This window comes from Ascaphus truei, chromosome 7 (genome assembly GCF_040206685.1).
Source record: "Ascaphus truei isolate aAscTru1 chromosome 7, aAscTru1.hap1, whole genome shotgun sequence".
Classification (NCBI taxonomy): domain Eukaryota; kingdom Metazoa; phylum Chordata; class Amphibia; order Anura; family Ascaphidae; genus Ascaphus; species Ascaphus truei.
Genome location: NC_134489.1, coordinates 111,881,400 through 111,894,458, shown reverse-complemented (window position 1 = coordinate 111,894,458; position 13,059 = coordinate 111,881,400). Strand labels below are relative to the sequence as shown.

The 13,059-nt window shown below is 41.0% G+C and overlaps 1 protein-coding gene across 3 annotated transcripts in view; it reads left to right on the top strand.

Annotated features, from left to right (window-relative positions):
• The window catches only part of LOC142499884 (protein mono-ADP-ribosyltransferase PARP14-like), a 60,282-nt gene that overhangs the window by 8,756 nt on the left and 38,467 nt on the right, over positions 1–13,059 (top strand). For all 3 annotated transcript variants that reach the window (XM_075609913.1, XM_075609915.1, XM_075609914.1), the window contains exons 2-4: positions 252–388; positions 479–512; positions 820–1,038. In XM_075609913.1, the coding sequence (XP_075466028.1) occupies positions 252–388; positions 479–512; positions 820–1,038 (390 nt within the window). The remainder of the gene's footprint in view (positions 1–251; positions 389–478; positions 513–819; positions 1,039–13,059) is intronic.

The window sequence follows — 13,059 nt, the reverse complement described above, 5'->3', positions numbered from 1 at the left end:
CCCGGTCTCTCTGTATTGTGTCTGTATTCCCCGGGATTTCCCCGGTCTCCGTATTGTGTCTGTATTCCCCGGGATTTCCCCGGTCTCCGTATTGTGTCTGTATTCCCCGGGATTTCCCCGGTCTCCGTATTGTGTCTGTAATCCCCGGGATTTCCCCGGTCTCTCTGTATTGTGTCTGTATTCCCGGGGATTTCCCCTCGGCTGCTCCTGAGCTGACACACGCAGGACACTTATTCTGTTATTATTCCCAGTAAGGGAGCGGGTTCTCCAGAAACAGACTCACCAGCTGAATGTATCACACGGAGAGATATTAAAGTTGGACGTCTCGATGCCAGGAGCAGAATATCCAGCGGGCAGCGCAGAGCCGAGTGACCAGAAGCCTCCAGCGGTACGTATAGAATAACACCGTATAATAATAATAATAATATAAGCGTGTTACAGTCGGGATTCTTCCTAACCTCGTGCTCGTGTTTTGTAGGACTCTCAGCTGACACAGAGCCTGCGGGATCCAGGTAACGATTCCTTTGTAAATGAAGGAGTAATGGAAACCTGTGCAGAACCAGGTCTGCCACCCGGCCATAGTAAAGGAATTAACTCTGTAAGGGGTTAAAATGTAACCGTTCCCAAAAAGAGGGGACCTGTGAGGGGAATGCAGGTGTGCGGGAGAGGGTGCGGAGGGGGGAACGCAGGTGTGCGGGAGAGGGTGCGGAGGGGGGAACGCAGGTGTGCGGGAGAGGGTGCGGAGGGGGGAGACACCTTGGGGAAGGAGTTTGGAAACTCCTCTGTCTTACAGCAGCTTCTTCTGCTTCCCTAACGCAGACCCTGCAGCCAGAGAGGGGACCTGTCCTGAAGGAGACCCTGTGACACAGGACGTCCCACCCTCAGTGCTGCTCATTGAGAATATACAGGACAGCTGCACCCCGGAGATGTTACATCTGCTGCTGGAGAACGTCAGTAACCTGTGTGAGGACCGAGACTTCCACGTGGAGATGATCACGGAGATCTGCTCGGCTGTGGTCACTTTCACACGTGACATTGGTGAGATACCGCGCTGCTAACTATCTATCCAGCCAATGCATTGATCCGACAGCGCTCTGCTACATGTAATAACGGCACATATACTCTGCTACGTGTAATACAGGCACATATACTCTGCTACGTGTAATACAGGCACGTATACTCTGCTACATGTCATAAAGGCACGTATACTCTGCTACGTGTAATAAAGGCACGTATACTCTGCTACGTGTAATAAAGGCACGTATACTCTGCTACATGTAATAAAGGCACGTATACTCTGCTACGTGTAACAAAGGCACGTATACTCTGCTACATGTAATAAAGGCACATATACTCTGCTACATGTTATACAGGCACGTATACTCTGCTACATGTAATAAAGGCACATATACTCTGCTACATGTTATACAGGCACGTATACTCTGCTACATGTAATAAAGGCACATATACTCTGCTACATGTCATAAAGGCACGTATACTCTGCTACATGTAATAAAGGCACATATACTCTGCTACATGTAATAAAGGCACATATACTCTGCTACATGTCATAAAGGCACGTATACTCTGCTACGTGTAATAAAGGCACGTATACTCTGCTACATGTAATAAAGGCACATATACTCTGCTACGTGTAATAAAGGCACATATACTCTGCTACGTGTAATACAGGCACATATACTCTGCTACATGTAATAAAGGCACATATACTCTGCTGCGTGTAATACAGGCACATATACTCTGCTATGTGTAATAAAGGCACGTATACTCTGCTACGTGTAATAAAGGCACATATACTCTGCTACGTGTAATACAGGCACATATACTCTGCTACGTGTAATAAAGGCACGTATACTCTGCTACGTGTAATAAAGGCACATATACTCTGCTACATGTAATAAAGGCACGTATACTCTGCTACGTGTAATAAAGGCACGTATACTCTGCTACATGTAACAAAGGCACGTATACTCTGCTACATGTAATAAAGGCACGTATACTCTGCTACATGTAACAAAGGCACGTATACTCTGCTACATGTAATAAAGGCACGTATACTCTGCTACATGTTATACAGGCACGTATACTCTGCTACATGTAATAAAGGCACGTATACTCTGCTACATGTTATACCGGCACGTATACTCTGCTACATGTAATAAAGGCACATATACTCTGCTACATGTAATAAAGGCATGTATACTCTGCTACATGTAATAAAGGCACGTATACTCTGCTACATGTCATAAAGGCACGTATACTCTGCTACATGTCATAAAGGCACGTATACTCTGCTACATGTCATAAAGGCACGTATACTCTGCTACATGTAATAAAGGCACGTATACTCTGCTACGTGTAATAAAGGCACGTATACTCTGCTACATGTAATAAAGGCACGTATACTCTGCTACGTGTAATAAAGGCACGTATACTCTGCTACGTGTAATAAAGGCACGTATACTCTGCTATGTGTAACAAAGGCACGTATACTCTGCTACATGTAATAAAGGCACATATGCTCTGCTACATGTAATAAAGGCACGTATACTCTGCTACATGTAATAAAGGCACATATACTCTGCTACATGTTATACAGGCACGTATACTCTGCTACATGTAATAAAGGCACGTATACTCTGCTACATGTAATAAAGGCACGTATACTCTGCTACATGTCATAAAGGCACGTATACTCTGCTACATGTAATAAAGGCACATATACTCTGCTACATGTAATAAAGGCACGTATACTCTGCTACATGTCATAAAGGCACGTATACTCTGCTACATGTAATAAAGGCACATATACTCTGCTACGTGTAATAAAGGCACGTATACTCTGCTACGTGTAATAAAGGCACGTATACTCTGCTACGTGTAATAAAGGCACGTATACTCTGCTACGTGTAATAAAGGCACGTATACTCTGCTACGTGTAATAAAGGCACGTATACTCTGCTACGTGTAATAAAGGCACGTATACTCTGCTACGTGTAATAAAGGCACGTATACTCTGCTACATGTCATAAAGGCACGTATACTCTGCTACATGTAATAAAGGCACATATACTCTGCTACGTGTAATAAAGGCACGTATACTATGCTACGTGTAATAAAGGCACATATACTCTGCTACATGTAATAAAGGCATGTATACTCTGCTACATGTAATAAAGGCACATATACTCTGCTACATGTAATAAAGGCATGTATACTCTGCTACATGTAATACAGGCACGTATACTCTGCTACATGTTATACAGGCACGTATACTCTGCTACATGTTATACAGGCACGTATACTCTGCTACATGTAATAAAGGCACGTATACTCTGCTACATGTAATAAAGGCACGTATACTCTGCTACGTGTAATAAAGGCACATATACTCTGCTACGTGTAATAAAGGCACGTATACTCTGCTACGTGTAATAAAGGCACATATACTCTGCTACATGTAATAAAGGCACGTATACTCTGCTACATGTAATAAAGGCACATATACTCTGCTACGTGTAATACAGGCACATATACTCTGCTACGTGTAATACAGGCACATATACTCTGCTACGTGTAATACAGGCACATATACTCTGCTACATGTAATAAAGGCACATATACTCTGCTACGTGTAATACAGGCACATATACTCTGCTACGTGTAATACAGGCACATATACTCTGCTACGTGTAATACAGGCACATATACTCTGCTACATGTAATAAAGGCACATATACTCTGCTACGTGTAATACAGGCACATATACTCTGCTACGTGTAATACAGGCACATATACTCTGCTACATGTAATAAAGGCACGTATACTCTGCTACATGTAATAAAGGCACATATACTCTGCTACGTGTAATAAAGGCACATATACTCTGCTACGTGTAATACAGGCACATATACTCTGCTACATGTAATAAAGGCACGTATACTCTGCTACATGTAATAAAGGCACATATACTCTGCTACGTGTAATAAAGGCACGTATACTCTGCTACATGTAATAAAGGCACGTATACTCTGCTACGTGTAACAAAGGCACATATACTCTGCTACATGTAATAATGGCACATATACTCTGCTACGTGTAATACAGGCACATATACTCTGCTACGTGTAATACAGGCACATATACTCTGCTACGTGTAATAAAGGCACGTATACTCTGCTACGTGTAATACAGGCACATATACTCTGCTACGTGTAATACAGGCACATATACTCTGCTACGTGTAATAAAGGCACATATACTCAGCTACATGTAATAAAGGCACGTATACTCTGCTACATGTAATAAAGGCACGTATACTCTGCTACGTGTAATAAAGGCACATATACTCTGCTACGTGTAATAAAGGCACGTATACTCTGCTACGTGTAATAAAGGCACATATACTCTGCTACGTGTAATAAAGGCACGTATACTCTGCTACGTGTAATAAAGGCACATATACTCTGCTACGTGTAATAAAGGCACGTATACGCTGCTACATGTAATAAAGGCACGTATACTCTGCTACATGTAATAAAGGCACGTATACTCTGCTACATGTAATAAAGGCACGTATACTCTGCTACATGTAATAAAGGCACGTATACTCTGCTACATGTAATAAAGGCACATATACTCTGCTACGTGTAATAAAGGCACGTATAATCTGCTACATGTATAAAGGCACGTATACTCTGCTACATGTAATAAAGGCACATATACTCTGCTACGTGTAATAAAGGCACGTATACTCTGCTACGTGTAATAAAGGCACGTATACTCTGCTACTTGTAATAAAGGCACGTATACTCTGCTACATGTAATAAAGGCACGTATACTCTGCTACGTGTAATAAAGGCACGTATACTCTGCTACATGTAATAAAGGCACGTATACTCTGCTACATGTAATAAAGGCACGTATACTCTGCTACATGTAATAAAGGCACATACACTCTGCTACATTTAATAAAGGCACGTATACTCTGCTACATGTAATAAAGGCACGTATACTCTGCTACATGTAATAAAGGCACATACACTCTGCTACATTTAATAAAGGCACGTATACTCTGCTACATGTAATAAAGGCACGTATACTCTGCTACATGTAATAAAAGCACGTATACTGTGCTACATGTAATAAAAGCACGTATACTGTGCTACATGTAATAAAGGCATGTATACTCTGCTACATGTAATAAAGGCACATATACTCTGCTACATGTAATAAAGGCACATATACTCTGCTACATGTAATAAAGGCACATATACTCTGCTACATGTAATAAAGGCACGTATACTCTGCTACATGTAATAAAGGCACGTATACTCTGCTACATGTAATAAAGGCACGTATACTCTGCTACATGTAATAAAGGCACATATACTCTGCTACATGTAATAATGGCACATATACTCTGCTACATGTAATAATGGCACATATACTCTGGTACATGTAATAAAGGCACGTATACTCTGCTACGTGTAATACAGGCACATATACTCTGCTACATGTAATAAAGGCACGTATACTCTGCTACATGTAATAAAGGCACGTATACTCTGCTACATGTAATAATGGCACGTATACTCTGCTACATGTAATAAAGGCACGTATACTCTGCTACATGTAATAATGGCACATATACTCTGCTACGTGTAATAAAGGCACGTATACTCTGCTACATGTAATAAAGGCACGTATACTCTGCTACGTGTAACAAAGGCACATATACTCTGCTACATGTAATAATGGCACATATACTCTGCTACGTGTAATACAGGCACATATACTCTGCTACGTGTAATACAGGCACATATACTCTGCTACGTGTAATAAAGGCACGTATACTCTGCTACGTGTAATACAGGCACATATACTCTGCTACGTGTAATACAGGCACATATACTCTGCTACGTGTAATAAAGGCACATATACTCTGCTACATGTAATAAAGGCACGTATACTCTGCTACATGTAATAAAGGCACGTATACTCTGCTACGTGTAATAAAGGCACATATACTCTGCTACGTGTAATAAAGGCACGTATACTCTGCTACGTGTAATAAAGGCACATATACTCTGCTACGTGTAATAAAGGCATGTCAAAGCTTAGAAATAAGATCAATGAGTCAAATACAGGGTTCAAAACGTAACACATGAGTTTATCTGTACCAAGGCACAATTTGGGAGACAAGAATTCAGAAAGAACTCAAGCCTCTGAAAACATATTGCTTAGTATCACATTTTTATACATTTCAAAATGAGTAATACACCCCTTAAGGGGGCTGGCTTACAGATAAGTGATGATATGATGACATGCAAAAATATATTAGTTGATACATATATATGCTTTACATTGCTATATTCTTATCGATAATTTACCATAATGTGGGCCTCTTAACCATGTGACATAAGGGAGTTACTCTGTTCAGCCCTGTATGTGTATTGTAGCTGTCAGATAAGAAAGAACTCAGATCAGCAGGAATGTCTAATCGCTTACGAATGCTATTTCAATTCTTGCCTGCCTTGTAGGAATTAAAAAGGGTTAGTTATATCTAGGAGCGATACTCTGCAGATTCAAACATTCACAGTTCATTCATTCACGAATGAGACAAATATACATTCATATAGTAAACACTCAGAAAATGGTGGTTTAGGCCAAAATGGAGGTGATGATAGCCACTCACATTATCTCAATCTTCACAGTCCTCTCTTTTTATTCTTGAAAACATAGTCTTTTAAGGATAATTCAGATAAAACTCAGAAGCGTTGCACTGGCCTGGAGGGCCCCAATTTGCATGGCTTTGATAGTTCTGGAAACTCACAGAGCTGCTGGCTATCATCTCAGCCAGGTTGGTCTTTCTGCCATCATCTTCATCTGTATTCCATTGAGGAGGACTGACTTTTCCTTCTGAGATTGCATCTTCCGTAGTGTCGTCTGTGATCAGTGGCATGGCCTGGGTAGAGGGTGTTACACACCTTTGCAGTATGGATTTACTGCACATGACACAGTCATACAAAACAATCAGAACTGCAAGCACACAGACAAATCCATCCATCAGTTTCGCTTCTAGAAAACCAACCAACATGGTAATTCCTAACAAAACACCTCTTATCTCCACCTTTCCTTAATCTCTCCTGTATCTCTGCGATCTTCTCTACCTCATGCTCAATCTTACCACTTTGATCTTTAAATAACATAACATTGCTCTTTAACTCGGGCACACACGCTAAAATATAGTCCAGTGCCATTCTATTCTGTAGGGCCATTAATCTAATCTGTACCTGTTCTTGATTAAGTAAATTAATGAATGTAGTTGTATGATTGAGAACATCATCCAGTACATCCGTAAGTACATTGAGCCTGTCATATAGCAACTCAACTCCTACATTTTAAATTCGGCATTAGTGTAAGGTATCCCTACTCAAGAGGTTAAATGTAATTCTCTCTTACGTCATTGGGGGCCACCAGAGTATGGCAGGGATTCATTGTATATATTCCCTTGTGACCCATTAACCTGTGTAGCATTGTGCGAGATTGTATGATTGTCTGCAAACTGATGTGACCATAAAACAATGAACATTACAAATATTTCAAAACTGATCATCCCTTATCATCATCTGGATGGTGTAGGCTGATCTTGCCTAGTGGGGCATACATCTTAAAAACACACTCTAAAGCATAAAAAAATAATAATATTGAGTCCTGTAAAAACAAATTGTTAATTTAAGTCCGGGCCTGCTACATGTAATAAAGGCACATACACTCTGCTACATTTAATAAAGGCACGTATACTCTGCTACATGTAATAAAGGCACGTATACTCTGCTACATGTAATAAAGGCACATACACTCTGCTACATTTAATAAAGGTACGTATACTCTGCTACATGTAATAAAGGCACGTATACTCTGCTACATGTAATAAAAGCACGTATACTGTGCTACATGTAATAAAGGCATGTATACTCTGCTACATGTAATAAAGGCACATATACTCTGCTACATGTAATAAAGGCACATATACTCTGCTACATGTAATAAAGGCACATATACTCTGCTACATGTAATAAAGGCACATATACTCTGCTACATGTAATAAAGGCACGTATACTCTGCTACATGTAATAAAGGCACGTATACTCTGCTACATGTAATAAAGGCACGTATACTCTGCTACATGTAATAAAGGCACATATACTCTGCTACATGTAATAATGGCACATATACTCTGCTACATGTAATAATGGCACATATACTCTGGTACATGTAATAAAGGCACGTATACTCTGCTACGTGTAATACAGGCACATATACTCTGCTACATGTAATAAAGGCACGTATACTCTGCTACATGTAATAAAGGCACGTATACTCTGCTACATGTAATAATGGCACGTATACTCTGCTACATGTAATAAAGGCACGTATACTCTGCTACATGTAATAATGGCACATATACTCTGGTACATGTAATAAAGGCACGTATACTCTGCTACGTGTAATACAGGCACATATACTCTGCTATGTGTAATAAAGGCACATATACTCTGCTACATGTAATAAAGGCACATATACTCTGTTACATGTAATAAAGGCACGTATACTCTGCTACATGTAATACAGACACACATACTCTGCTACATGTGCAATACAGACACATACTCTGCTACATGTGTAATACAGACACACATACTCTGCTACATGTGTAATACAGACACACATACTCTGCTACATGTGTAATACAGACACACATACTCTGCTACATGTGCAATACAGACACATACTCTGCTACATGTGTAATACAGACACACATACTCTGCTACATGTGTAATACAGACACACATACTCTGCTACATGTACAATACAGACACATACTCTGCTACATGTGTAATACAGACCCACATACTCTGCTACATGTGTAATACAGACACACATACTCTGCTACATGTGTAATACAGACACACATACTCTGCTACATGTGCAATACAGACACATACTCTGCTACATGTGTAATACAGACACACATACTCTGCTACATGTGCAATACAGACACACATACTCTGCTACATGTGCAATACAGACACACATACTCGGTGCTGGTATTAATGTGTTAGGAAGAGAGTAGGGGAACGCAAACCATAAGGAATAGAAAATGAAATATGCAAATCAATATGAGCATAAAATCCCTCGGGTTGTACAGCTGACGGAGAGAAGTACACAGGTGTACCCCGCAGTAAGTGAGACCTGTGTGTGTACTACGGGGTGCACTGAACTCAATACAATAGGAGAATAGTGATGGCTGAGGGTGGATTGATAGTAATAATAACTGACACGGCCATGTAATGCTCCGATGGCGTCTCTGTGGGAGCCGGTACTTCTCCCCCCTGGGCAGGCTCTAAACCCTGGCCCCTCGCGGTGGACGTTTTCCCCGTGGTATGGAGATAGGAGCCCCCCGTGACAAGGCGTCGATCGCTATGCAGCAGTGGTTTCCCTGCTCACCGTGTCCGGTATACAGGGCCGGCGTCCATACTTGAGGGGTCTGAGAGTGGCGCAGCTACAGGCTGCGTCTCCGTAAAGATTTCCTCCACTTCTATCCCATGTGCATCAGCCGGAGTAGCAATATGTGAGTGCTCTGGGCGGTGCCGCAGAGGGGTACAATGTAATATTAGGGCAGGCTAACCCCCCTTGTTCATTGGCGGAGAATAAAATCTTCATCTAATACAGGGTTTTTTACTTTTCAAATGAATCTCATAACGTGTTTCCTGATTTTGTCAACAAAGGATTTCGAAGCCGGGATGGGCAGTAAATTGAATAAATAAACAAATTTCTGCAATATCGCCATTTTAATTGCCGTCATTCTACCCTAGCAGGTTAGCATTAGCCCTTTCCATGAGTCTAACAGCGTACTGTACATTGTGTTGTATTTTATTGTATGTCTTTATTTCTATAGCGCCAAAAGTGTACTCAGCGCTTCACAAAGAATATAGTACAAGGAATTATAATTATACAATAAGTGCAGCAAAATCAGACAATAGGAAAGGAAATCCCTGCCCCGAAGAGCTTACAATCTAAGAGGTTTAATGGGAAACTTATATAGACAGCAGGTGAGGGAATAAGTGCTGTAGATGGCAGTGCTTGGTCACAATTGGTGGTAGGAGTGACTGAGTGTGGGACATTAGCCATAGATCGGCGAGTGCTTTACTATAATTCAACTCATACAATCTTTGTAAATTCCCCAGTCCCTATCTGCAAGACGGGGAGGAAAAGCCCCTTACCAGCCTATCACCCCAAAGTCTCAAGAGGTACCTCAAAGCAGGTGGCCCTTCAGGTCAGTCTCTGGTTCTGGATAGTCGTCTGGTCCCTTGGTGTCTTGCTGTCCTGTGTGCTCAAGACTCTCTGTGTTAGGTCAGACATGGAGGCTTTTCAAGCTGTCTGATTAGACAGGTGGAGACTGGTTAATTGAGTAGCTGCAATTAACCAGCTCCCTTCTGAATTCCTCAGACCATTAGAGGTAACTTTATTTAAAACAGAGATAAGTCCCTGTTACAGTGCCCATAGATACAATGTGGCAATTCCACGTGGTCAAATTTTCATCATCTAATAAAAGTAAAGATTTATCTGCACTCTGTGATAAGTGCATCATGTTGATTAGTTGCCTTACATTATCTGCTCCTTGTCTTCCCGACTGATCTGCGTGCACTAATCGGCACTTAAGGGGCTCCAGGCGCTTGACCTGAATTTTTGCAAACATTTTTATATCGGTATTTAGACGTGCAATCGATCTGTAGTTCATGCAATAACTACTATCATTTCCCTCCTTTGGTATTAATGTAATGTTTGCAGCCATCATTCAAAATGGTACAGAACCCCCCTCCCACACCCCATTAAATACCCGTCATAATAGAAAACATAATTCAGGAGATAAGAATTAGTCAAACACGCTTGGATCCCCACCTGGTCCCCCACCCCTACCATTTTTGAGAGATGCGATTGCACTCGCTATTTCGGTGATGGAGATGGATCCTCTAAAAGGTTTCTCCCCGCGACTGAAACCCTGGGCAAGCTAATATCTGTTATGGGCTTATTCTGTAAGCTCCGTTAGCGCTGCACCGTGTGATCTGCACGGAAAGCCCCATTGACTTGAATGGGGTTTTCCGTGCAGATAGCACGGCGCCGCGCTAACGGAGCTTGCAGAATACGCCCCTTAGTGTTGTAAAGGTCGGTGGGATACCAGGCTGCTCAAATGGAGTTGCGTATAACTCCGATTAACATTTCAGACATTCTTTTTCAATGTCTCCTTGGTGTGTATGTACCAAATCCTCAGATGTCTTCATTGTGGGGATGCGGTTTTTAGTTCTTTGTTGTTTAAATTGCCGGCCAATAGAGGTGAAGCTTTGCTCCCGGGTTCATAATACCTGTGTTTCGTCAGGAGTAGGGAGTGCTCGATTTGATCTAAATCTAATTCCAGGAGTTGTGTTTTAGTCCATACGTTCCCCACCATCCACTTTATGTTTGCGCTCCAGGTCCTTTGTTTTTCTAGATAATTTCTGTCTATATTTTTATGCCTCTTTATATTGTGTCTGGAGAGAGACCCTCGGTATCATTAAAGGAGATATATTCTTCCCACCAGTAACGTGTCTGAGTTTTATACTTAGGGGTTTTGGGAATAAAGCTATTCAGGGACCATGGAAACGGCGGCTTATCATGCACACCTATATGGAGTGATATAGATATCATAGCGTGGTCAGAGAGTAATCTTCCCAATATCACATGACTTAATATTCGCAATCTGGTTTGAGTCAACTATAAATTAGTCGATTCTTGAGTGTGTTATTTGATTAGGGGAATAATAAGTGTAATCCCCTATTATTATTATTATTATTATTAATCCGTGGATCTTGGAAACCTGTTAGCCCAGACATCGGCGAGCGCATTTTCGGAGGCAAGTTTAAGTAAGCTATGGTCCGCCCTTGTAAAACAGGCACCTGTCACGGTGACTTTATGGCAGGCTGTAATTTACACCAAAAATATATAAATATATATAACTGGGTTTGAACTGGGACGAGACTTAGATATGATAAAATATAATTTATTCCTTGATAAAGGTGAACACACGAGATATACAAATAACAGGCAAAATATAGACACTTACTTAAAGATGGAAATGATGAAACAGTCACATCTGGACTGGCAGTTCATACAGCAAATCTTCATCATCCCAAGACACGAAAAGACATGAAAAGACCTCTGGCATGAAGACATTGCATAGCGTTTCTCTCAGCAATCAAGATGGTATAGAAGAACATTTTAGTAAGGGGTGACTCTGACTTAAATACTATGTCAAACTCATCTCTTAACCCTAAATGCCGAAAAGGCTAGCAAAAGTCTTTGAAGTTGTTTGACTTCCATTGTTAAGTGTGAAGTTTCACACTTAAAAATTCAGTTCCTTTGGTCCCTTGGCCAAGCATAAAAAATTAGGCAATTTAGCCTTTGATCACCAGGCTATGTAAATTCTAGCAAGATGTCCTTCCTGCTCATTACCCTAACAGAGTGAGTTTGCAGTTTTCACAACAGACCAAAATTCCATATACCCTGTAAATAACTTCATAACTTCAGTTCAGTAGTACTTACTGGCCCGCGACACATATTAATACATTCCGTCACACCTGACGCTCCCAATGAGACTAAATATTACCATGTAGTACTAAAATTAAGAGAGATATTAATATCTGGCCCTTAGTATCTGTTAGATATCAAGTGTTTAGAACCATTAGTTGGGGCTTGGTCCCACGGATACACATATGTAACTCTTAGCATGTTCAGCCAAGGACATCTCATAATATTCTTATATTTAATAAGGTCACCCATTCTGATTTTCTCCTTGGGTAGCCGCACCCCTTGCCCCCATCAATAAATCCTTTGAAGCGGGGACCCCTGGGTAGGGGACATTTGTCACCTGGTTTTAGATTTCACACCTAATGCCCAGACCTCCTGAATCAGAGGCCTTTGTAAGTGTGAGTTATA